The sequence below is a fragment of the Meles meles genome, chromosome 13 (assembly GCF_922984935.1).
Source record: "Meles meles chromosome 13, mMelMel3.1 paternal haplotype, whole genome shotgun sequence".
In the NCBI taxonomy this organism is placed as follows: domain Eukaryota; kingdom Metazoa; phylum Chordata; class Mammalia; order Carnivora; family Mustelidae; genus Meles; species Meles meles.
The window spans coordinates 72,681,387-72,708,187 of NC_060078.1; the positions used below are offsets into that span (position 1 = coordinate 72,681,387).

General features: G+C 34.2%; 1 protein-coding gene across 1 annotated transcript in view; it reads left to right on the forward strand.

Moving 5' to 3' along the window:
- ATRNL1 (attractin like 1) overlaps positions 1–26,801 on the forward strand; it is an 836,623-nt gene that overhangs the window by 241,887 nt on the left and 567,935 nt on the right. Inside the window, exon 21 of the mRNA XM_046027294.1 lies at positions 21,667–21,719. Coding sequence (XP_045883250.1) covers positions 21,667–21,719 — 53 coding nt within the window. The remainder of the gene's footprint in view (positions 1–21,666; positions 21,720–26,801) is intronic.

Below are 26,801 nucleotides of genomic sequence, written 5' to 3' on the forward strand. Positions count from 1 at the left end.
TAGATCACATCCTGGGTCACAAATCAGGTCTCAACCGGTATCAAAAGATTAGGATTATTCCCTGCATATTTTCAGACCACAATGCTCTGAAGCTAGAACTCAATCACAAGACGAAAGCTGGAAAGAACCCAAATACATGGAGACTAAACAGCATCCTTCTAAAGAATGAATGGGTCAACCAGGAAATTAAAGAAGAATTGAAAAAATTCATGGAAACAAATGATAATGAAAACACAACAGTTCAAAATCTGTGGGACACAGCAAAGGCAGTCCTGAGAGGAAAATATATAGCGGTACAAGCCTTTCTCAAGAAACAAGAAAGGTCTCAAGTACACAACCTAACCCTACGCGTAAAGGAGCTGGAGAAAGAACAAGAAAGAAACCCTAAACCCAGCAGGAGAAGAGAAATCATAAAGATCAGAGCAGAAATCAACGAAATAGAAACCAAAAAAACAATAGAAAAAATCAATGGAACTAGGAGCTGGTTCTTTGAAAGAATCAATAAGATTGATAAACCCCTGGCCAGACTCATCAAAAAGAAAAGAGAAAGGACCCAAATCAATAAAATCATGAATGAAAGAGGAGAGATCACAACTAACACCAAAGAAATACAGACAATTATAAGAACATACTATGAGCAACTCTACGCCAACAAATTGGCCAATCTGGAAGAAATGGATGCATTCCTAGAGACATATAAACTACCACAACTGAACCAGGAAGAAATAGAAAACATGAACAGGCCCATAACCAGTAAGGAGATTGAAACAGTCATCAAAAATCTCCAAACAAACAAAAGCCCAGGGCCAGACGGCTTCCCAGGGGAATTCTACCAAACATTTAAAGAAGAACTCATTCCTATTCTCCTGAAACTGTTCCAAAAAATAGAAATGGAAGGAAAACTTCCAAACTCATTCTATGAGGCCAGCATCACCTTGATCCCAAAACCAGACAAGGATCCCACCAAAAAAGAGAACTACAGACCAATATCCTTGATGAACACAGACGCAAAAATTCTCGCCAAAATACTAGCCAATAGGATTCAACAGTACATTAAAAGGATTATTCACCACGATCAAGTGGGATTTATTCCAGGGCTGCAGGGTTGGTTCAACATCCGCAAATCAATCAATGTGATAGAACACATTAATAAAAGAAAGAACAAGAACCATATGATACTCTCAATAGATGCTGAAAAAGCATTTGACAAAGTACAGCATCCCTTCCTGATCAAAACTCTTCAAAGTGTAGGGATAGAGGGCACATACCTCAATATTATCAAAGCCATCTATGAAAAACCCACCGCAAATATCATTCTCAATGGAGAAAAACGGAAAGCTTTTCCGTTAAGGTCAGGAACACGGCAGGGATGTCCATTATCACCACTGCTATTCAACATAGTACTAGAAGTCCTAGCCTCAGCAATCAGACAACAAAAAGAAATTAAAGGCATCCAAATTGGTAAAGAAGAAGTCAAACTATCACTCTTCGCAGATGATATGATACTATATGTGGAAAACCCAAAAGACTCCACTCCAAAACTGCTAGAACTTGTACAGGAATTCAGTAAAGTGTCAGGATATAAAATCAATGCACAGAAATCAGTTGCATTTCTGTACACCAACAACAAGACTGAAGAAAGAGAAATTAAGGAGTCAATCCCATTCACAATTGTACCCAAAACTATAAGATACCTAGGAATAAACCTAACCAAAGAGACTAAGAATCTATACACAGAAAATTATACAGTACTCATGAAAGAAATTGAGGAAGACACAAAAAAATGGAAAAATGTTCCATGCTCCTGGATTGGAAGAATAAATATTGTGAAAATGTCCATGCTACCTAAAGCAATCTACACATTTAATGCAATCCCTATCAAAATACCATCCATTTTTTTCAAAGAAATGGAACAAATAATCCTAAAATTTATATGGAACCAGAAAAGACCTCGAATAGCCAAAGGAATATTGAAGAACAAAGCCAAAGTTGGTGGCATCACAATTCCGGACTTCAAGCTCTATTACAAAGCTGTCATCATCAAGACAGCATGGTACTGGCACAAAAACAGACACATAGACCAGTGGAACAGAATAGAGAGCCCAGAAATCGACCCTCAACTCTATGGTCAACTCATCTTCGACAAAGCAGGAAAGAATGTCCAATGGAAAAAAGACAGCCTCTTGAATAAATGGTGCTGGGAAAATTGGACAGCCACATGCAGAAAAATGAAATTGGACCACTTCCTTACACCACACACGAAAATAGACTCCAAATGGATGAAGGACCTCAATGTGAGAAAGGAATCCATCAAAATCCTTGAGGAGGACGCAGGCAGCAACCTCTTCGACCTCAGCCGCAGCAACATCTTCCTAGGAACAACGGCAAAGGCAAGGGAAGCAAGGGCGAAAATGAACTATTGGGATTTCATCAAGATCAAAAGCTTTTGCACATCAAAGGAAACAGTTAACAAAACCAAAAGACAGCTGACAGAATGGGAGAAGATATTTGCAAACGACATATCAGATAAAGGGCTAGTATCCAAAATCTATAAGGAACTTAGCAAACTCAACACCCAAAGAACAAACAATCCAATCAAGAAATGGGCAGAGGACATGAACAGACATTTCTGCAAAGAAGACATCCAGATGGCCAACAGACACATGAAAAAGTGCTCCACGTCACTCGGCATCAGGGAAATACAAATCAAAACCACAATGAGATATCACCTCACACCAGTCAGAATGGCTAAAATTAACAAGTCAGGAAATGACAGATGCTGGCGAGGATGTGGAGAAAGGGGAACCCTCCTCCACTGTTGGTGGGAATGCAAGCTGGTGCAACCACTCTGGAAAACAGCATGGAGGTTCCTCAAAATGTTGAAAATAGAACTACCCTATGACCCAGCAATTGCACTACTGGGTATTTACCCTAAAGATACAAACATAGTGATCCGAAGGGGCACATGTACCCGAATGTTTATAGCAGCAATGTCTACAATAGCCAGACTATGGAAAGAACCTAGATGTCCATCAACAGATGAATGGATCAAGAAGATGTGGTATATATACACAATGGAATACTATGCAGCCATCAAAAGAAATGAAATCTTGCCATTTGCGACGACGTGGATGGAACTAGAGCGTATCATGCTTAGTGAAATAAGTCAATCGGAGAAAGACAACTATCATATGATCTCCCTGATATGAGGACATGGAGAAGCAACATGGGGGGGTAGGGGGATAGGAGAAGAATAAATGAAACAAGATGGGATTGGGAGGGAGACAAACCATAAATGACTCTTAATCTCACAAAACAAACTGGGGGTTGCTGGGGGGAGGTGGGATTGGGAGAGGGGGAGCGGGCTATGGACATTGGGGAGGGGAGGCGAAGCATAAGAGACAATGGACTCTGAAAAACAACCTGAGGGTTTTGAAGGGTCAGGGGTGGGAGGTTGGGGGAACAGGTGGTGGGTGATGGGGAGGGCACGTTTTGCATGGAGCACTGGGTGTTGTGCAAAAAGAATGAATACTGTTACGCTGAAAAAATTAATAAAAAGGAAAAAAAAAAAAAAAGAAATCCATAATTATTGGGGCACCTTGGTGGCTCAGTCAGTTAAGCATCTGTCTTTGGCCCAGGTCATGATCTTGGGGTCCTGAGTTCGAGTCCCATATCAGGCTCCCTGCTCAGCAGGGAGTCTGCTTCTCCCTCTGCCTGCCACTCCCAGTGTTTGAGCCCACTCTCTCTGTCAAATAAATCAAATCTTTTTTGATTTATTTGACAGAGAGATCACAAGTAGGCAGAGAGGCAGGCAGAGAGAGAGGGGGAAGCAGGCTCCCCGCTGAGCAGAGAGCCCGATGTGAGGCTCGATCCCAGGACCCCAGGACCATGACCCAAGCCGAAGGCAGAGGCTTTAACCCACTGAGCTACCCAGGTGCCCCCCCCCCCAAAATCTTTAAAAAAAAAGATAAATCCATAATTATGGAGATAACTAATTGTTACACTAGAATTTATCTCCACTGAGAACCAGTTACCTCATCAGTTTGTATTTTTTTTTAACCAAAGAACTTTGTTATTTCATTTATTGCACATCAGATCTCTGACTACTTGAGAAGGTTGTATATATTGTAGTATATATATATATATATAGTAGTATTGTTAGATATCATGTTGGTAGATTAGGGACCAGGCCTGGAATGATGGACATTACTTAATCTTTATTGGTCAGAACCCTATTACATGACCTCCAACCTAACTAACAGTAACTAGAAAACAGCCTAACTGTGTTCAGAAAGTGTTCTGAACTGTAGTATTGTTAGATATCATGTTGGTAGATTAATGAAAATTGATTGGTTGGTCCAGAATCATATTTTATTTTTTCCCACAATAAATTGAAGACTAAATTTCTCAAAAACATTTGGAATTATAAAATAATTACATGAGATATGGGTCACTATAACTATAAGGGTCACTATAAGGACCTTTTAATTTAGTAAATTAATTCATAATTGAATATTCTTTTCCTTATAAACTTTTCACTGATCATGGCTTTTTCATAGCTACTTATGTTAGGCTCAAGATACTAGTTCTCAAAATTAGTGTGAAAAAGAAATCTTTAGAAATATATAGACTTGAATTCTAGCTTGGGGACCCAAATTTTGCTTTATTACAAGTATTCTATGTGACTGTGAAATAATAGTCCTTGATGTACTTTGGGAAATATTCCCATAGGAGGATAGTCTTCTGAGTACTTTTTCCTCCCCAGTTTACCTTGAGGCCAGCAATGTCTAAGATTATTACCCATTTTGTTATATCTAGTCTTTTTTTTTTTTTTTAATGGGAAAGAGGCAGAGGAAGATGTCAATGTCTTTTCCATTTCAGGAAGATCAAACTTGTGCCTTCTTTGCTAGACTAGTTTCTGGCACATAACAGGGACTTTGTAAAATAAATATCTTAGGATTTTTGTTTTCCTGATTTCTCTTGTCACTTTTAAAAGTCTTCTGTATTGGGAATGAGGAAATACAGTACCTATTTCATCACTGTGCCCTAATCTACGTTATTACACAAAAAATACAAAGGAATCATTTGCTGTACAACCTGCCTTTTTATACTGTATCAATTTGCATATCGATTATTAGCTTCATAAACAAGATTGGATAAACAGCTGGTGAATAGTCTTCACATACTAATGCTAAATATTGCTTATGTTTTCTACCTCATTTTTGCCCACTGTAGTCACAACTACAGATAGAGCTAATGGTTTATTTGTGCTGATGAGCCAAGCAGCCTTAATACCTATGAAATAAGATATTTGAGGAACACCTATGCTTGCTTTATTTCAGAAACATTTTTTCAGTGAGATACCATAAAGCCATAAATGCTCATAAATTGAGCAAATAGGTTGCTAATTCAGTTTAATCTTGCCCCAGGTGAAAACAGATTTAATACTATCTACCTCCAATTCTCCAAGAAGGTGCTCTCCTGGTAAGAAGTCCAACTTAAGTAAGAAATACCCCTGGTTTCAAGAATATGTTTGGATTCTTTTGGAATATGTCTTCCTGCATTTAAAACTTTTGGATTTTTAGGAACACACTTCCAAATCTGTTAGCTTTGCAATTAGTCTTTCTAAGCCCCAGAACTGTATTAGATAGTATTTCATTTAGTTATCAATTGTGAAAACTTTCTGAACACAGTTAGGCTGTTTTCTAGTTACTGTTAGTTAGGTTGGAGGTCATGTAATAGGGTTCTGACCAATAAAGATTAAGTAATGTCCATCATTCCAGGCCTGGTCCCTAAAAAGCTATGTGCCACACATCTTCTTTGACCTCATTCAGTAGTACAGTGAAGAGGAGGACGAGGACCTGAATGATTATGGAGCTCAAGAACATCTCAGTTACGGAAGACTGCATGAAGCAAGATGTCTTCCCCAACTCCTCCTCTCTATACTGGACTGTGTCTTAAGTTATAATTAGACATTTATTGTGTAAAAGTACTGAGATTTCAGGGTTGTTTTTTTTTAATAGTAGTTAGCATACCCTTCCATGAGTAATTACTGTTCCTTTGGCACTTTGCTTGGCATCCTTAATTAAAGCACTTTCATTTGAATTACCTTAAATGAAAGGTATTGATTAAGTGTGTCTTCTGGTATTAGTTTAGTGAATTGTCTGTGGGGTGTTTGGGTCAATTTGTTCTTTTATCCACATTCATCTTTTATAGCCTTTGCATACTTTCCACTTCTTTTATTAGAGCTATTCTCATTGGAGGCTGTCTCTTAGGAGACTAGCATAGTCCTTGATCTCCAGTTTGATTATTACATTGATATAAGACATAGCAGAGTTAGTGGTTTTAATTCTAGATGGTCAGAGTAATTCTAGATGGTGTGTAGGTTATACTAATTGTAAGTAATTGGAATTGGAAACAATTACAGAAAGAAACAGACTTAAATACCAAAGAAAAAAAATGTACTTTAAACTTTCAATTTGTTTTGGTCATTCTATATTTATTATTAAAAATTATCTTAACATATCAGAGGATGAAATAGTCTCCTCGTATATTCCAACAAAACCTTCTGTGAAGAAATAAAGTACAGTAAATTTCAACATTTTAATGTAGAACATATATCTGGTATATGTGTAGGTGTTTTATCAAAATACGGATGCATTTCCAATCATGTGCATTTTAAGATGAATTACTGCTATATACTGCTGTGCCGGTTTGATTCATTTCTGGCAGCCCCAGTGCAGCACTTGTACTTCTAGGAAAAAAGACAGATGATTGAAAATATTCCAGTGTGATCTGTTTCTCAAATAATTGTCTTTTGGTTTTGCTTTGACATTTGCAGGTACAAATATAATGTCCTCTATTTTTTAAGTTTTTACTCTTCTTCATCGGTGTCGTTACTGTCGTCATACTTAACATATATTGAACTCCGCCAGATGCCTATCTCTGGGCCGGGTACTTGTATTCAATTCCTACAATAATTTTGTAAAGCAGGTGGTATTAATTGTCCCCGTTTTACTCTTAAGGGCATGGTAACTTACAAAAGTTAGTTTATCCAAGGTCACAATTTAATTACTGTTAGAGTAGAACTTCCATCTAGGTTTCTCTAACTAAAATACCAGTGTTCTTTACTTACTGTATACCCATCATTTTTTAAAATTTTTAAGAGATTTAATTATTTATTTTAGAGTGAGAAAGCATGCGTGCCCATGCACACAGGAGCTGGGAGGGGTGCAGAGGGAGCGGATCTCAAGCAGATGCCCTGCTGAGCCTGGAGCCTGGCCTGGGTCTTGATCCCATGACCCTGAGATAATGACCTGAGCTGAAATCAAGAGTTGGTTGCTTAATTCACTGAGCCACCCTGGCACCCCCCCATCATTTCCTTATTAAGGTTAATTGGCAAAAGAGAATCGAGGCACTATTTCTGGATTTGTTGAAAAATATATGAATAGTATTTGTGAGCTATTAAATCACAGTTTTAATATAAAATATTTAGTAATTAATTAAAATTAAGTATTGTTTAGATAACCAAATTATTAATACTGTTTTTTCCCTAGGGAAAGAATTATATAATGTAGAGATTGATTTTATTCTTCAGAGACTTGTGCTCTAACTCTATTAAGTTTCAGATTAATCACTCTTCAGTTTACATTTTTTTAATGTGAAATACTTTCTACTTTATCAGTAATTTCAATTTTTATTTTATTTTAATCCATTATTTTTAGCTTCCCCCCCTTAATTTTAAAGACATTGAATTAGTATTTTTTTTTTTAAAGATTTTATTTATTCACTCGACAGACAGAGATCACAAGTAGGCAGAGAAGCAGGCAGAGAGAGAGGAGGAAACAGGCTCCCCGCAGAGCAGAGAGCCCGATGTGGGGCTCGATCCCAGGACCCTGGGATCATGACCTGAGCCGAAGGCAGAGGCTTTAACCCACTGAGCCACCCAGGCGCCCCGAATTAGTATTTTTTTAATCTTTTCATTGACTTATTTTGTCAATGTGGATATTTTTTGATGGACTTTAGTTTTTTTTTTTTTAAAGATCTTATTTTATCTGTCTATCTAGCTAGCTAGCTATCTACCTATCTACCTGTTCTATTTATTTGTCAGAGACAGAGAGAGAGCACACACAAGCAGGGGAATGGCAGGCAGAGAGAGTAGCAGGCTCCCTGTTGAGCAAGGAGCCTGATGCGGGACTTGATCCCAGGACCCTGGGATCATGACCTGAGCGAAAGGCAGGCACTTAACTAACTGAGCCACCCAGGCATCCTTAGTGGATTTTAGTTTTTAGGGCAGGTTTTGGTTCACAACAATATTGAACAGAGGTACAAACATTTCCCATATACCCCTTACGTAACGCATAGCTTTCTCCATTATCAATACCTTTTACCAGGCTGGCACGTTTATTATAATTTATGAACATACGTTGACACATCATTAAAACCCAAAGTCCCAGAGTGCCTGGGTGACTCAGTCCTTTGAGTGTCTGACTCTTGATCTTGGCTCAGGCTATGGTCTCAGGGTCTTGGATCAAGCCCCGCATTGGTCTCTGCTCAGTTTGGAGACTGCATGTCCCTCCCCTTCTGCTCTCCCCACCTCCCACATACACTTTCTCTCAACTAAACTAAAATAAAATGACCCAAATCCAAGTTGACTTAGGGTTCACTCTTGGTCTTGTACATCCTGTAGGCTTTGGCAATGTATAAATGACTTGTACCCACCAGTATAGTACCAAACAGAGCAGTTTCAATGCCCTGAAAATTCCCTGTGCCTCTACTATTCATTCGTCTCCCGTAACTCCTTGCAAGCACTAATCTTTTATCGTTTCCATGGTTTTGCTTTTTACAGAATGTTATGTGGTTGAACTCATACAATATGTAGACTTCTCAGATTGGTTTCTTTCACTTAATAATAGACATTAAAGTTTCCTCCATGTATTTTCATGGCTTAATAGCTCATTTCTTTTTAACGTTGAATAGTATCTCATTGTCGGCATGTGCCATAGTTTATTTGTCCACTCACCTACTGAAGGACATCTTGATTGCTTCCAAATTTTAGCAGATATGAATAAAGTCATTGTAATTATTTATTTTCACTTTTCTCTGTGGACATAAATGTTCACCTTCTTTGGGTCAATACTAAGGAGAACAAGTGCTGGATCATATGTTGTCAGTATGTTTAATTTTGTAAGAAACTACGAGAGTGTCTTTGAATGTGGCTGTACCATTTCGCATTCCCGTCAGCAATGACTGAGGGTTCCTATTGCTCCACATTCCACTACTTATGAGCATCTGGTCTTAGTGTTCTGGATTTTGCCTGTTCAAAATTGTGTGTCGTCGTTAAACACAAAAGTCGATACACACTGTGTGTGTATCTTGTTGTTGTACTTTGAGTGTCCCTGATGACATGTGACATACAGCATCTTTTTGTGTGCTTATTTGCTATATCTTACTTGTGTATATTCTTTGGTGTGGGGTCTTTGGCCCATGTTTTAATTAGGTTGTTTGTTTTCTTACTATTGAGTTTTAACAGTTCTTCATGTTTTTTAGATAAAGTTCTTTATCAGATACATCTTTTGCAAATATTTTCCTTTAGCCTGAGGCTATATTGTGTTGTGTTGTGTTTCTCACCCAACAACTTTTGATATTTATCTAAGCTGTTGCATCCAGGTAGCTGTAATTGTGTCCTTTTCAATGATGTAGAGTATTTCGTTGCACTATTATACCACACTTCATTTATTCATTCTCCTATATCTTATTTGATAATCTTAGTTTTGTTTTTGTTTTATATGAAAACTAATATGCTTATTATTCTTCACATGTTTATCTCCTGGTTCACAACTGTGCGCATTTTTGCCAGGCATGTATTTGGTATCCATATTTTCAATTTCAGAGGATTAACTGTTTTGTAAAATTATTACACCAAATTATATCCTTTCCGGGACTGTATAAGTTTTCTTAATGTTTATGCACTTGACAATACTTGGTATTAAAAGATATTTTAGTTTTAAGGATTCTGATGTTGCATGTTGTATTTGGATTTTCTTAAGAATTAAAGTTCTTGGGCGCCTGGGTGGCTCAGTGGGTTAAAGCCTCTGCCATCAGCTTAGGTTGTGATCCCAGGGTCCTGGGATGGAGCCCTGCATAGGGTGCTCTGCTCAGCAGGGAGCCTGCTTCACTTCATCTCTCTCTGCCTTCCTCTGTGCCTATTTCTGGTCTCTGGCAAATGAATAAAAACTTAGAAAATAAAAGAATTAAAGTTCTTGAAGATTTATGTGTTTAATCTTCAAGAGACCAATTTTTCTCTTTTATGAAATTGTCCTCTTTCAAATGTCTTGTGTTTTTTTTTGTTGTTGTTGTTCTCCTGGATTCTTAATCATATGTAATAATGTTTTGTACATTCTGGATGCATGTCTTTTGTTAGTGATATGTGTGGTAAATACCACTATGTGGTTTGGATTTTCATTGTTTTCTGTGTCTTTCATGAAGGGACATTCTTAATTTTAATATAATCTGAAACATCAATCGTTTCCATATGGTTAATGATTTTTGGGGGGATTCTGTTTAAAACTTCCTTGTCGGGGCGCCTGGGTGGCTCAGTGGGTTAAGCCTCTGCCTTCAGCTCAGGTCATGATCTCAGGGTCTCTGGGATCGAGCCCCGTATCGGGCTCTCTGCTTGGCAGGGAGCCTGCTTCCTCCCCTCTCTGGCTGCTGCTCTGCCTACTTGTAATCTGTCTCTCTCTCTCTCTCTCTCTATCTGTAAAAAAGAAAAAAAAAATTTAAAAAAAAAACAAAAAAAAACAAAACAAAAAAAAAACTTCCTTGTCTTCTCCATTATTAGGTAATATCCTGATTGTGGCCAAATGGCCCTAGATTATGTGGAAAGGTCTTAATTACTTCTTTACAATAAGATATAAACTATTCAGTTCTTGAAAAGAATATAAACTATTCAGATTTTTAATTTTTCTTATGTCGATTTTATTCTTTGGTTTTTAAACAGAAATTGTTGGTACACTTAATTCTTCTTATAATTATTTTTTTCATTTATCATGTCAGGAATTTTAGAAAGTTCAGCCAGTGCTCCTCAAATGTTTCTTGTTCTCTGTTTCCTCTGTCTTCTGCTTTGAGACTCTAGTAACACCATATCTTTTATGTCTCTTTCATATTTTTCCCATCTCCTGACCCATTTTCCAGTTCACTTTTCTACTGTGTCCAATTTGTTATTAATCTCATTCATTCGGTTCTTAATTTTTGTCACTGCATTTTCATTTTGTTGTTTATTTATAGTTTCCACTTTTTCAGATTAAATTCTTAAACTTATCTATTATAATTTCTAATTGTCTTTCATTGTTTCTATTTTTAAGGCAAATTTCTCTTCTATTATAATAAAGATCATTATTTTAAGACCTGTGTGTTTTTCCTTATAATATCTGGATTGCCATAGCCCTGTTTCTGGTAGCTCCTGTTCTTCTTTTCTTATCTATTTCCATGTCTGGTTATTTTTCATTTTGTCCTCAATACCATATTTGTAAAATCTAATTATAGATTGAGGCCTTGTATGAAATCTTTTCCAAAGAGAATGTAATCCTGCTGTGTGCATGAGGACAGTAGAATCTTTTTTTTTTTAATTAAATAAATCCACATTTAAATTATATACATGATATATACATATGTATACATCATAGGCCGAGTATCAGGGTTTTTTTTAAAAAATGCAAAGAATATATTACAAATATCCACTATGACATTGTTTGAGCCAAAACAAAGGGATGCAGGCATATATTTGAATGTTTGATTCTAATCAATGGTAATAGAGAGATTCTAATAAATACTGATATATAGATTCTAAACATATAATTAAATACACACGTGACACATATAACAGTATACACAATAACATGTGATATACGGCGTACGTGCTGAATGCTATATGTATTAATTATATACCAGATTTCTATTCTAACTCTAGCCCTTAAATTAGAATGCAGAACTAAATATGCCAAAAAGTGATTCTTTTTGCTCTTTTATATTTTAAACTTCCACAAAAATTCTACATTGTTTTGTAATCATATTCCAGGATTATTAAAACCTTCAAAAGGTTGCATGGTTTGATGGGTTGCCCTCCCAATATTTACTGTTCCCATCTGCAGTGTGGCCCCAAAATACCCCTCTGAGTGGGGCCCCTGTGAGGCTATAGAGATGGACAGACCTCTTTCTGTTCGCTGCCAGCAAAGTACAGAGATGGACTCGGCTGAGCCTTCCAGTCTTCGAAGGCCTGCAGAGGGGTCTTCCTCTCAACTTCAGAGTGGAGCCTGGGAGAGATGGCAAGAGTGGTTGGACAGACGGTTCCCACTAAGTCATCTGTCTTGTCTTCCGCAGACAGTGTGCCTGTGGTCTCCTGGAGCTGTAGGCTCTGGATAAGCAACCGACAAGCTTCCAAGTCAGCTTCCCACACTTTTTCAAGGAGTGGACACTTGCAGCTCCAGGAAAGTTGCAAATAGTGATGAGCTTTTCCGCCTTCAAATATTTCACTCTTCCAACCGGTTCCTTCTCCTATCGCTCCAGAAATGTTAGTGGCTCCCATTGCTTGCTAAAGGACAGTAGAATCTTAATCACTTTTGGAGATAAGTGTCCTTCAAAGTAGATCTGCAGGCTCTGGAAGGCTTCACTATGCTCTAATTCCAAGATTACTCTTTAGGACTTAGCTCACTAAACTTTGGTGGGCCTGGGCTCTAATCCATTTTCCTGTGACATATCCATAATTAGAGACAAGAGGATCCCCAAGATGATCCTGGGAGTCCATCCTTTTCTGCCTCTGGTCCTGGTAATTTTTCACTCTTAATCTTCAGCCTTTTAAGCTGAAAAGTAAACTCTGCCTTTTTTAGTTGTCTGTAACTTACCTGGTTAGTTCTACTTATCATTATTAGTCTCTGAAATCCTTAAACAGGCTTATAATTTTAAAACCTGTGCCTACCTCCTGTACTGTTTGAGGGTTTACCTTACCTTTGTTTCTGATTTTTTTTAAGTTAAATTGCCTTAGAAATAAATATGTTATTAATATTGATATTGTGCTACTCCCTAATATCCTATTTTTCCTCATATAACATTTTAATGGGTATTTTTAGAGAAAAAACAAAACAAAAGCAAGTGTGTTTTATCTTGTGTGTACTTTTTATAATTTCTTGTGAAAATGCAAATTTATTATCAGATTCCCAGCTGTTTTAAATAATCTTTATGATATTTCAAAATTAAAGCAATTAGATGTCCAGCCCCCTTTTTTTGTTTCTGAGTAGGAAAAAAAAGTATATCTCATGATAAGATGTATATGTATGTATATTTAAATATTTAACTAATAGGGACAAGACAAAATGCTATATTTTAGCTCTTAGAATGTGGAATTATTTTACATTTTGCTTTTTACAGGTTATATTTATAATGCAATGTGATAATTCACAAAAGTGATAGTCATTATTTAGGTGATATTTGCCCTTTCAAAGTCCCTAATAAATATTTCAGTCTAAATCTGTTTTCCTAAAAGGTATGGCTATTTGTTTAGTTTGCTTACTGGAACAAGAGGATGATCATCCCTTGCTTTAAACACAGAATACTTTGATGTTATGTTTTTAATTAAACCGTTCAGAAGATTTCTGAAGACTTTTAATGTTTGTATCTAATCCTTATACAGAAGTATTCTGAAGTTAAAAATATTACTTCATCTACATATTAGAAATATTAGTGTAATTTATATTCAGTATTAATATGTTTAAAGAATTATTTATATCTATACTTTCCCTTCACATTACTTGACCTCCTATAATCTGAGTTTGAACTTCTTCAAATAATTTAATTTCTCAAATTGTTTGTTATGTGAATTAGATTAGTATATGTTCATGTCTCAAATAAATATATTGAAATATTTTATAGTAAATTTTATGTGTAACAAAATATTATGGTGGACAGACTTAGATAACTATCAATGATCTCTGCCTCCTGGAATTCACACTATTATATAGTGTGGGCAGGATTTTTGACTTCTAAATCAGAATACATGGCAAGGATAATGGTATATCACTTTATAATTATGGCATGTCACTTCCATACATATGCTTTAAGTATGTCCTTTTTTTAAAGAAGATTTTATTTATTTGAGAGAGAGAGAGCACCTAGAGGGAAAGTGAGAGGGAGAACCCAACTTCCCGCAGAACAGAGAGCCCGATGTGGGGCTCTATCCCAGGATGCTGAGATCATGACCTGAACCAAAGGCAGGCTTTTGACCAACTGAGCCACCAGGTATCCCTTTAAGTCTGTGTCATGCTAGGAAGTTTTGCTTTAGAGAGTTTCTCCCTTTCTCTCTCACTTTGAAGAAGTAAATGGAGTTGAAGGCATCTTCTGGGAGGTGAGGGCAGCCTTCAGCCAATAATAAATGAGAAACCAAGGTCTTTAGTTCTATAGCCATAAAAAAATAAATTCTGCTAGCAACCTGAGGGAGCTTAGAAGCACCCCACCCCATCTAACCTCTAAGGGCAACCCAACCCCAGCTGACACCTTGATTGCAACTATGTAGCAGATCCCAGCTCCAGCCAGTGCCTTGATTGTATTCTACCTCATCTCAGAATCCGAGAACCCAACTTTGCTCTATGTGCAGACTCCAGACCCACAAAATCTGTGAGATAATAAATATTTGTTGATTAAAGTTACTAAGCTTTTGTGATTTGTTACTTAGCAATAGAGAACTACTGCAAATATATCCAATTAATCTTTTATTTACTTGAGTTATATATTTGTGTATTAGATATACAATACACACCTTATGTGCTTTTAGGGTTTTCAAACCAAGAAGGGCATCTCAGTCTTTCATAGAAAAAATATACTTTCCTGAATGGGCAAAGTAATTTTAACAATGCAAATTAAGGCTTTTCTAAAAACAGATTATTTAAAAAGAAATTTTACTTTTGTGTTACTTAACACAATGGTTTGTTACAGAACAAAACATAGCTTGGGGCACCCGAGGGTGGCTGAGTTGGTCCCACTCTTGATTTCAGCTCAAGTCATGACCTCAGGGTGATAGAATCAAGCCCTGCGTTGGGCTCCACGCTCAACAGAGAGACTGCTTGTCTCTTTCCCTCTGCTCCTTCTCTTGCCTGTGCTCTTTCTCTTTCTCTCTCTCAAAATAAATTAAAAAAAAATAAATAAAATCCTTAAAAAAGTAAAACATATCTTAAAACATTTTCCTTAATCAGAATATTTCACATTCATATATGTAAAATTTTAGTAAGAAAGAATTTAGAATTTTCTTCTTCATATTGCTCTCCTTTTGTTGAAAATAATTCTGAGGTACTCCATTCTAATATTTTAATTTCATTTATGTATAAAGTCTATAATGAAATTGACAGGTTTTAATAATCTTGATTTTCATTCACATTATTATGTAGGTTACATGAAAATCTATAATGGCTGTACTAAACATTTCAATATAACAGCTGATTATATTTGTAACAGATTTGCATAAGTGGTTATATTAATTGATTTTGACATGTGGGAAATGAAATGGGAGGATCATTCATTTGCATAACACAGCATTAGGTGTGATACATTTATATATTTTTTTAAAATTTTTACACATATACATTTATATGTTTATTTGAGATTTCATTCATTTCATCTCTTGGTTGTTTTTTTGTTTGTTTTTCATTTCATCCCTTGTAATGAATATATTTTTCCATTAGTGGTAACTCTGCTATTAGAATGCAAAATCTTGGATTTTGATTAGAGATACGACAAGTAGACCTGATTTCTTTTTCTTTTTTTGTCTTTTTTGAATGAATTAGACATGAGACAAATTTGTCTTATAGGATTTTCATGTTTATAAGAAGAAATATTTGATTATTCTTGCCTGGTCTATCTTTACTATGATGATTACCAACTCCCATACTTCTACATTTACCAGTGAGTTTTTAAAATTCTGCTGTTAGCAAGAGCTCTTCCTTCTCCACCATTTATTTATTATTGGGATGAACGCATGAATTCCCGTTTTCTCCAGTCATTGATAAATCACTGTTATACTTAATCACTTAGCACTTAACTTGTTCCAGATTTGGCTAGTGGGGGCTACTTCAGGGAAGCTTGTATTTTTGTGACATATACCCATCATTTTGTGACTACTTCCTTACTTTCTGATATAACAAGATGTTCCAGGCTCATGTTATACCTGTCCTTTCTCAGATCAGCCATTTAAAACATGTTTTTGTAGATCTCTGATTCCTTGTAATGAAGAATTATATTGGAGGCCATTATCTTGGTGCTAGATATGTTCTTTGTTACTGAGGTATCTTAATGGACTGTTCAGTGAACAAAACTAAGAAATATTTATTTATATGTACAGATAAGTACATATATTCATGTACATGTGTGCATATGCATGAACATACACACATATACATATTTTAGAAAGCATTACTTAATACCTAGACTTCCAATTCCAATGCATCCCTCCAAGTTTCTTTTGGACCTTCTCTAGTTTGATACCTCTATATCTCTTCTTCCTCAGTGAAAACACTGGCTTCGGTGATGTAACACCTTCCTTATTTGCTCAATTCTCTAATACAAGAAATGCTTTCAGAATTGCTTTGTCTGTATCACTTTAATAAGCAGACCTAAAAAGATTCCAAAGTTTAACTCGTCCACCTTACTTAGCTCAGGATTGAGGATATATAGTCAGATACTGTGTTATGAAGTTATTTGGAATAGTCCCTCTTTTTTTTTCTTTCCTCCCCTCCTCCCTTCCTTTTTTCCTTTCTTTTCTGTTCTTCCTCACCTCTCCCTCCAACTCTCCTCCCTCCCTTCCTTTCTTTTCCTTCAGGATGGCTATATGGTATTCATTGGAAATTCATTAGATTCATTTCTTTTAGTTTCTGTTTTACGTTTTTTTTCCTCTTTCTCATTCTTACTGGTTTTATGTATATATTTCAGAATATGTTGAACACTGACATTCTTTCAAAAGATAAAAGTACTTAAAAATATACTCAGAGAGATTAGTTCCCATTTCCTCCTTTCTTCTCCAGGGGGTAACTGACTTCATTGTTTCTTGTTTATCCTTCCTGTGATTCATATATATATATATATGTTTTATATACATGCATATGTTTCTTATATATATGTATATATATATACACATATACATAAATATTCATTCTTTTCCTTCTTACACAAAAGGTAACATATCATAGATATGTATCTACATTAGGTCATAAAGATCTTTATTATCTATTTATTTGGTTTTATTTATTGATGTATGGTACTCCATTGTGTTTATGTACTATAGTTTATTTAACAAATCTTGCATGCATGGACATTTAGACCATTTATAATATTTTGTAATTATAAATGATTCTGTATTAAATAAACTTGTGCTCATATATTTTCATAGTGCTGGTGATTTACTTTCAAATTCCTTTAAGTGGGATTTTTGGATTGAAGAATAAGTGCTCCCATATATTTGTTAGATATTGCTAAATTCTCCTCCATAGGGATTTTCTCATTTTGCATTCTCACCAGCTCATAATTTTATAGGAGAGCTGTTTGCCCACAGTCTCATTCATAAGCAGAACATATTGCTATACTTTTAAAATTTTGACAATCTGATGAGGGAGAATTGGCATCTTAGTATAGTTTTTGTTCATATTTCCCTATTTGTAAGTAAGGTTGAACATTTTTTCACATAGTTAAGAACCGTTGTTTTATTTTTTTGTGTGAATTGTCTATGTCTTTTGCCAGTTTTTCTATGGAATCGTCAGTCCTTCCTCTTATTAGAGAGTTCTTTGTATATTAAGGATTTTAGCACTTTTATGTCACATACATTGTCAGTTTTCTCACAATTTGTCATATTTTTTTATTTTACTAATGGCATTCCTTTTACCATGCCTTTCAGTATACCCATGCTATCATGCAGTTTTTTCTTCTAATATGTTTAAAGTTTTATTTTGTATGCTAGGATGTCTGATCCATTTAGAGTTTTTAATATGTGTTTGATATGAGAACTGGATTTGATTTTATATTTTTCCAAATGGCTATCCAGTTTACTATATTTTGCCATTATGGTATTTTACCATAAATACCATTTATGAAAAAAAACTTTACTTTGATCATTTAAAATACACTTTTATCATGTGATATGCTAGAATTTTAGTATATGATATTGAGCTTGTTTATGGAATTTCTATTCTGTATCTTTGGTTTTTCTATCAATGCACTGATACTACACTATTTTAATTGTATTAACTTTGAATATATTTTAATATTTTTAAGTCTAGTTGCCCTCAAAGCTCTTCCTTTTCACTGCTTTTCCCCCTTTTTTAAATTAAATTTTTAATTTTAATTCCAGTATAGTTAACATACAGTGTTATATTACTTGCAGGTATACAATATGGTGATTCAACAATTCTATACATTACTTAGTGCTTATCATTCTAAGTTCACTTTTTAATTCTCATTACCTATTTCACCCATCCCCCTGCATTCCCTGTCTGGTAACCATCAGTTTGTTTATTTTTTTGCTTTCTCTCTCTCTCTTTTTCCTTTTCTTGTTTGTTTTGTTTCTTAAATTCCATATCATATAGTATTTTTTTTCTTCTGAGTTATTTCACTTAGCATTATACTCTCTAGGTTCATAGATGTTGTTAAAAATTGTAAGATATCATTCTTTATGGCTAAATAATATTCTATTGTGTATACATACCTCAATGTTTCTAACTCCTTTAAAATTTGCTGGAATTTTTATTTGGTAAAATTGAAAATTACCTTTCAAATTAACTGCCATCTTATGACATTGCAATGTACCAATGAAAAATAAGGAATGTGTTTGAATATATTTATGCATACTTTTGTGTTTTGCAGGCTGAGTTTTATGCCTAAAGTTTCATTATATTTCCTTTGGAACTTTTTATTTCCTTAGTTATTTGTAAGCATTAGTGATTTTTTTAGATGACAGCTAAAGTTAAATTACTAAAAATTGATGTTTAAGTTCCACTCATAATTATACACTTTGCAAATAATTTTAATACATTCAAAATTGTCTCAATACTTATTAATATAAAGATCTTTAGGTAATATATGATTGTCTAAAGAGTTTAAAATTTAAAAGAGAATATAATTCTATATTGGACACCTTCAAGAACTCTATAAAGCCTCTCTGCTTAATTCTTTTGTTTAAAGGTTTTATTTATTTTAGAGAGAGTGTGAGAGTGTGTGTAAGCACTGGAGCACATGAGCAGGGGGAGGGGCAGAGGAGGAGAGATAGAGAGGGAGAGAGAATCTGAAGAAGACTCTGAGCTGAGCACGGAGCCCATCATGGAGCTCTGTCTCACTACCCAAGATCATGACCTGAGCTGAAACCAAGAGTTAGCCGCTTACCCACCCAGGCGCCCCTCAACTTTGTTCTTAACAAGGTGATATTAATTCCTTATTTCCGTAAGTAATGAAAGGCAGGAAAAATTACTTCCTAAACAAGAATATATAATTTCTTCCTCCTGAGATAATTTGTAGTTTGGAGAAAATAAAATTTTAACCATGCCTTTATAAAAATTATATTATGTTGAAGGTAACATATCACAATAACTTCTAGTCCAATATGATATTAAATAATTTGAATAAACTTAATATTATCAACCAAAATAAATATTGTGTAACTTCCATATGGGGATAAGGTTTGTATCCAGAGCTCTTAATATCAACATATAGGTCAATTAAAAAGTACCTGAAATCCTTAACATTTGTCAAAATTAGTCATTTTTGATTGCTATGGTACTTTGAAAGCCATCTATTTAGACAAATAAGATATGCAGGGAATATCATGCATAACAATGCAGGCACTATTATTTTGAATATTTTCCTATTCTAAAAGTAGTATTGTGGGTTGCCTGCATGGTTCAGTTGTTTAAATACCTGCCTTTGGCTCAGGTCACGATCCTGGGGTCCTGGAATTGAGCCCCATGTAGGGCTCTCTGTTCAGTGGGGAGCCTCCTTCTTCCTCTTCCTCTGCTACTCCCCCTGATTGTGCTCTCTCTCAATTAATTAAATAAAAAATAAAATAAAACAAAAGTAATATTGAGATATCCATTTGCAACAAGTCGTTTTTATATTTTGTGACAGAAAATGGAATTATAATAATATTGTAAATCAGTCCTTCAGTATATGTATATATTTGGTACTAAGTCATGGGATTTATGGAGGAGAGCCTAAAAGAAGGAACAAAAATTAGAAATAGTAGAGAACCTTAAGTGCTTAACCTAGAAATGATGAGTATGATCATTTTCTACAGCCAGAAAACTGTATGTCACACATTTTGAAAGTTGCATTTGGGAAAGTCACAGGAAACCTAACTCTCAAAAGTGTCATTTTTTTCCCAGAGAATAAAGTTAGTCATATAAAGGACTATTATATTTCTACTTTAATTTTGCAGTTAGTATAGAAAGAGATTTACTCTTCAACTCATGAATAAAAAAACTAGCAACTCATGGCTGATAAATGCATTCAGAATGTAACCTGATTATTTAACCTATTTAACCTAGTCTCAACTCTTTGACCTTTTATTAATTAAAAAATATATATTAAAATTATTCCTGTGTTCTGATTAACTCTATTAAAACTAAAGACATTTTGTAAGGTCTTACTCATCTTTTAAACTTTTACATATACTTTAAATATTAAGTCACTTTATTCACTTAGCCTGGTGTGTTTCATTGTATAAAAATTTATTTTGGAGGGTGTTCCAGTGAAAAAACATAATGTGAAATCAAGCTGTATCAGTGTTAGGTGCTAACTCTCATTTTAATTGACTTCTGGAAGCAGAAATAAAAATGTGAACTTATAAATTTTTAGAACATTTATGATCTTCTCCCACTGCTATAATTAAGCATAATTTTGAAGAATTTAATTTAATTTAGAATTCATGATTTGGAATGCTCTTATGTTCTTCTGTTTTTTTATAATCTTACATAAATTCAGAGTTTGAGATACTGAATTTAGAGTTGGACAATTCAGAAAAAAACTTTTCTTTATTACATAATTGGGGAGATCTTTTTGAAAATATAGATTCATGTGTAGAAACGGGGAAAAATATATTGATTTCCAAGAATACCAGAAGTAAGAAAATGATGTAGATTTATAAATTCCACAAACTTTCTTCCTTCCCCTTAAAGTGTCTCTGTATCTTTATCAAGACTTTCAATTTCTTCTCCTATTATTAAGGAAGAATATGTATCTCCAGACTCCTAGTCTTATCCCATCTGCCTTATGACATTCCCTTTTATCATCTTGTGTGTGTGTGATTATTTGTCTTCACTGTTTCTTTTCTCTACTCATGCTCAAATATTGGCTTTCTACATTCATTATTTTAAAGTTTTGCTTTTAAAACTTTGATTAATGATACAGTTTTTAAGATGCTTTAATGTAGAGTTTACTGTTTTTCTTGAAGAAAAATATGGAGTTTTGAATTTTGTTTCTCAGTAGTAAATGAGGTTTTTTCCTAGTTATAGGTTTATTTTTCTCTTTAATTCTGTCATTTTAATTTATTTTTAATTTTTTATTGTGTTATATTTGTCACCATACAGTACATCATTAGTTTTTGATGTAGTGTTCCATGATTCACTGTTTGTGTTTTTATTTCTACAGATGTGACTCTGAAAATCGCTATGTTGGTAATCCACTTAGAGGAACATGTTATTGTAAGTACTTTTACTTTTTCATTTTAAATAATTAGTATTTTTAGTTTTAGGTGATTTTGCAGATTATAAAATTCATCTTGCATGCTGATGTTGTCATTAGTATGTTACCATTTCTATTTCTTAAATCTTATAATACAATTCTATATATGTTGCTAAGAAAGGCAGTCTTTTTGCTGTATTTTAAAAATTGTATTTGGTGCATTTTTTTCTACTCTTGAAGAGTGACATAGTAGTAGATCTTATTCTGGACATGGAAACAAAAATAGGATTTGAGTAATCTCAACTGAATTTAATGTGGTCTTTTCATTTTGATTAAATTTTGAACGAATAGAATTTTGTGATAGATTTTTGCAGGGGGACAGTTTTGGTCATCACTAAAAAGCAGTGTTGATTTTTTACTGTAAGATACTTTCACTGGGTAGTGATCATATGTGAGATGTATGATAAACCTTTTAAGAAAGAATTTTTCAAATGGTTATACCATTTTATATTCCCATCAGGAGTATATGAGTTTCAGTTCCTCAAGTCTCTCAATATTTCATATGGTTAGTCTTTTTAATTTTAGCTGTTCTAGTAGGTGTGTAATGCTATCTAATTCTCATTTACATTTTTCTAATGAGTAATGATGTTAAACATTTGTTGTGATTATTTGTGATAATTGTGATTTTTGATATATATTTTTTATTTAATGAAGTGTGTTTAAATCTGTTTTCCACTTTTAAAAATTGAATTGTTTTCATTATTGAATTTTCAGAGTACTTTATGTATTCCAGATATGAATATTTTATGTGACATATAATTTGCATTTTTTTTTTTAGTTTGTGGCTTGTCTTTTCACTCTAGTAGGAGTATTTTTATTTTATTTTATTTTATTTTTGGAAGAGGAGTTTTAATTAAAATGAAGTTCAACTTATCAATTTGTTCTTTTGAGAAATCTTATCCTAACTTAAGATCACAAAGATTCCCATTTTCTTTTAGAAGTTTTTTATTTTTATGTTTTCTGTTTAAGAATACTGTATATTTTGAGTTAATATTTGTATATATTTCAAGGGATGGATCAATTTTTTTTCTCCATATGGATATCCAAATGTTCTAGCACAGTTTGTTCAAAGACTTTCTTTTATTATTATTTTTTTAAAGATTTTATTTATTTATTTGAGAGAGAGAGAGTGTGTGAGAGAGAGCATGAGAGGAGAGAAGGTCAGAGGAAGAAGCAGACTTTCCATGGAGCTGGGAGCCTGATGCAGGACTCCATCCCAGGACTCCGGGATCATGACATGAGCCAAAGGCAATTGCTTACCCAACTGAGCCATGCAGCCTTTAAAAAGTCTTTAAAAGACTTTCTTTCAAACAATGAAATGCTTTTGGACCTTTGTGGAAAGTCTTTTGCCTGTGTATGAGTATAAGGGTGTAAAGGCTGGGGGCACCTGGGTGGCTCAGTCAGCTAAGTGCCTAGTTCTTGGTTTAGGCTTAGGTCATGATCTCATGGTCATGAGCCTGTAACAAGCTCCATGCTCAGTGTGGAGTCTGCTTGTCCCTCCCCCACCATCCTCTACCTGTTTCTCTCTCTCTCAAATAAATAAAATCTTAAAAAAAAAAAAGTGTAAAGGCTATTTCTGGAATCCCTATTGTGTTTTATTAATTAATTTGCCTACTTTTATACCAAAATAGCACTGTTACAACCACTATAGTTTCGTAATAAATGTTGAAATCATGTAGCATTTATTCTCCAATTTCATTCCTTTTCAATCTTTTGGCTTTGAGTTTAATTTCTTTTGTGTTTACATATGAATTTTAGAATTACCAAAACACATGCTCGGATTTGGATTGAGATTGTGTTTAATTTACAGACCAATTTGGGGGAAATTGATAGTTTAACCATAGTGATTCTTCTGACCAATGAACATATGTCTCTTTTTTTAATCTTAATTATTTTAAAATTTATTCTCAACAATATTTGGTATTTTTCACTATGCAGGTCTTTCACAGTTTTTTTCAGCTTTATCACTACATATTTTATATTTCTGATGCTGTTGTAAAGAGTACTTTTTAATATTTAATTTTTAATTATGTCTGGATAGTAAATATACAATTGATTTTTATGTTGATTTTTTTATCCTTAAGCCTTGTTGAGCTTAGTTATTAGTTGCAGTACTTTTTTTTTTTTTTTTTTTTTTTTTTTTTGTAGATTCCATTATATTTTTGATGTGGACAATAATGTGTTTTGCAATTAATGGAATTGGTTTGTTTTTTCTTCCTCTAAGGATGCCTTTTATTTCTTTTTCTTGCCTTATTGCATTGGCTACTACCTCTGGTACCATGTGTATACTCATACACAGGCAAAAGACTTTCCACAAAGGTCCAAAAGCATTTCATTGTTTGAAAGAAAGTCTTTTAAAGACTTTTTAAAGGTACCTCTGGTACCTCTGTGATGAGCATGGCAATATTCTAGTGTTGTTGATTTTGGATGGAAAACATTCAGTCTTTCACTATTAAGTATGATGTAGGTGTTTCCTAGATGCCTTTATCAGGTTAAAGAAATTCTCTTCTAGTCCTTCTAGAATGGGTGTTTGTATATGTCATATAGTTTTTCTGGATCAGTTTCAATTATCACAAGGTGTTTCTATTTGACTTTGCTAGTATAGCAATTTTAGTTTTTAAAAGTAATAAATGCTACAACATATGGATATACCACTTTTTTGTTGTTCAGTAGATGAACATTGGGATTATTTCTAGCCTTTGACTGCTATGAAAAAATGCTGATATGAACATTTATATGGACTTTGTATAGACATATAATTCCATTTCCCTTGGGTAGATTCCTAGAAGTGGAATTACTGGGTCATATGATAAATTTATGTTTAACTTTTTAAGTAACTGTCCAAAGATTTTACAATATGGCTGCACCATTATACATTCCTACTAGAAATTTATAGATGCTTCAGTAATTCTACATCCTCACCAAAACTTAATATTGTCTGTCTTTTTGATTATAGCTCTTCTAGAGTATGTGTAGTAGTAGCTTGTGGTTTTAATTTATATTTTTCTTATGACTGATAATGTTGAGCTCAATTTCATGTGTCCATGTCCTGCACATGTTTTATTAGATATGTAAAATACTAAATTTCTGGATACCTTTGTTGCTATTTTTTTTTTTAAAGATTTTATTTATTTATTTGACAGACAGAGATCACAAGCAGGCAGAGAAGTAGGCAGAGAAAGAGGAAGAAACAGGCTCCCTGCCGAGCAGAGAGCCCGATGCGGGGCTCGATCCCAGGACCCTGGGATCATGACCCGAGCTGAAGGCAGAGGCTTTAACCCACTGAGCCACCCAGGCACCCCCTTTTGTTGCTATTTAAATAATGTCTTTTAAAATTACATTTTCTACTTACATTTCGTATATAAAATTTAAATTCATTTTAGTACATTAATCTGATACTCATAAACTTTAGTGGACTCTCTTATTAGTTCTAATTATTTATCTATATATTTAGTTTTTAAATACAATTAATTATAGTACATATAAATACAGTTTTATTCTCTTCTATCCAGTTCTTTTGCTTGTAGTTTTTTGATTACAGATTCAGTTTTTTTTTTTTTTTCTAGTAATCACTCTGCTCAAATTTCTTTTTTCTCCCTGATTCAGTTTTGGAAGGTTAGTAATTTATGTCTTCTAGGTTGTCCAATTTGTTGGTATATAATTTTTCATAATATTCTTCATTCTTTGTATTTCTGTGGCATTGGTTATTATTTCTCCTCTTTCATATCTGATTTTATTTATGAGCCCTCTTTTTCTTGACGGATCTTGGTAAAGGTTTATTCATTTTGTTTATCCATTCAAAGAACTATCTCATGATTTCACTCATCTTTTCTGTTGTTCTTTTAGTCTTTATTTCATTTGTTTCTGCTCTAATCTTTTTATTTCCTTCTTCTAGCTTTAGCTTTGTTTGTTCTTTTTCTAGCTCCTTTGGTGTAAGGTTACATTGCTTATCTGAGATTTTTCTTGCTTCTTGAGGTAGGCTTGTATTGCTCTAAACTTCCCTCTTAGAACTGCTTTTGTTGCATCCCAAGGTTTTGGACCATTGTGCTTTCATTTTCATTTGTCTCCATGTATTTTTTTATTTACTCGTTGATTTCTTGGTTGATCCCTTCATTGTTTAGTAGCATGTTTGTTTGGTCTCCATGTATTTCTGTTCTTTCCAGAATTTTTCTTATAATTAATTGTGAATTCCATACCCTCATGTTTAGAAAGATGCATGATATGATTTCAGTCTTTTTGAATTTATTGAGACTTGTTTTGTGGTCTAACGTGATCTATTCTGGATAATATTCCATGTACACTTGAGAATAATGTGTAGTCTACTGTTGTTGGATGGAATGTTCTGAATGTATCTGTTAGGTTGATCTGGTCTAACAAATCATTCAAAGCCACTGTTTTCTTAATGATTTTTTGTCTGGATGTTCCATCCATTGATGTAAGTGGGGTGTTACAGTCCTCTACTACTATAGTATTACTGTTAATTTATTCCTTTATATGTGTTAATAGTTGCTTTATGTATTTAAATCCGTCCATTTTGGGTGCACAGATATTTACAATTGATATATACTCTTTTTGGATTGTTTTCTTTATGATTGTGTCATGTCCCTCTTTGTCTCTTGTTAGAGTCTGTGTTTTAAAGTCTGTTTTGTTCAATATAAATATTGTTACTTCCCCACCACCAGAATTAACCCAAGGAGGTCCACAGCAAGATACATTACGAGTAAAATGACAAAAGATTTAAAAGCAACAGGGAAAAACAGCTACATACAAAGAAGAACCCATAAGGCTACCAGCTGATTTTTCAGCGGTAGCTTTAAAAGGCTAGAAGGGAGTGGCGTGATATATTCTAAATGTTGAAAGGAAAAAAAGCTGCAACCAAGAATGTTCTACCTATCAAGACTATCATTCAGAATAGAAGGAGAAATAGAGTTTCCCAAACAAAAAACAAAAACAAAAACAAAAAAAGAGTTTCTCAAAGAAAAGCTAAAGGTGCTCATCACCAGTAAAGTAGCCTTACAAGAAAGATTAACAGAAATTCTTTG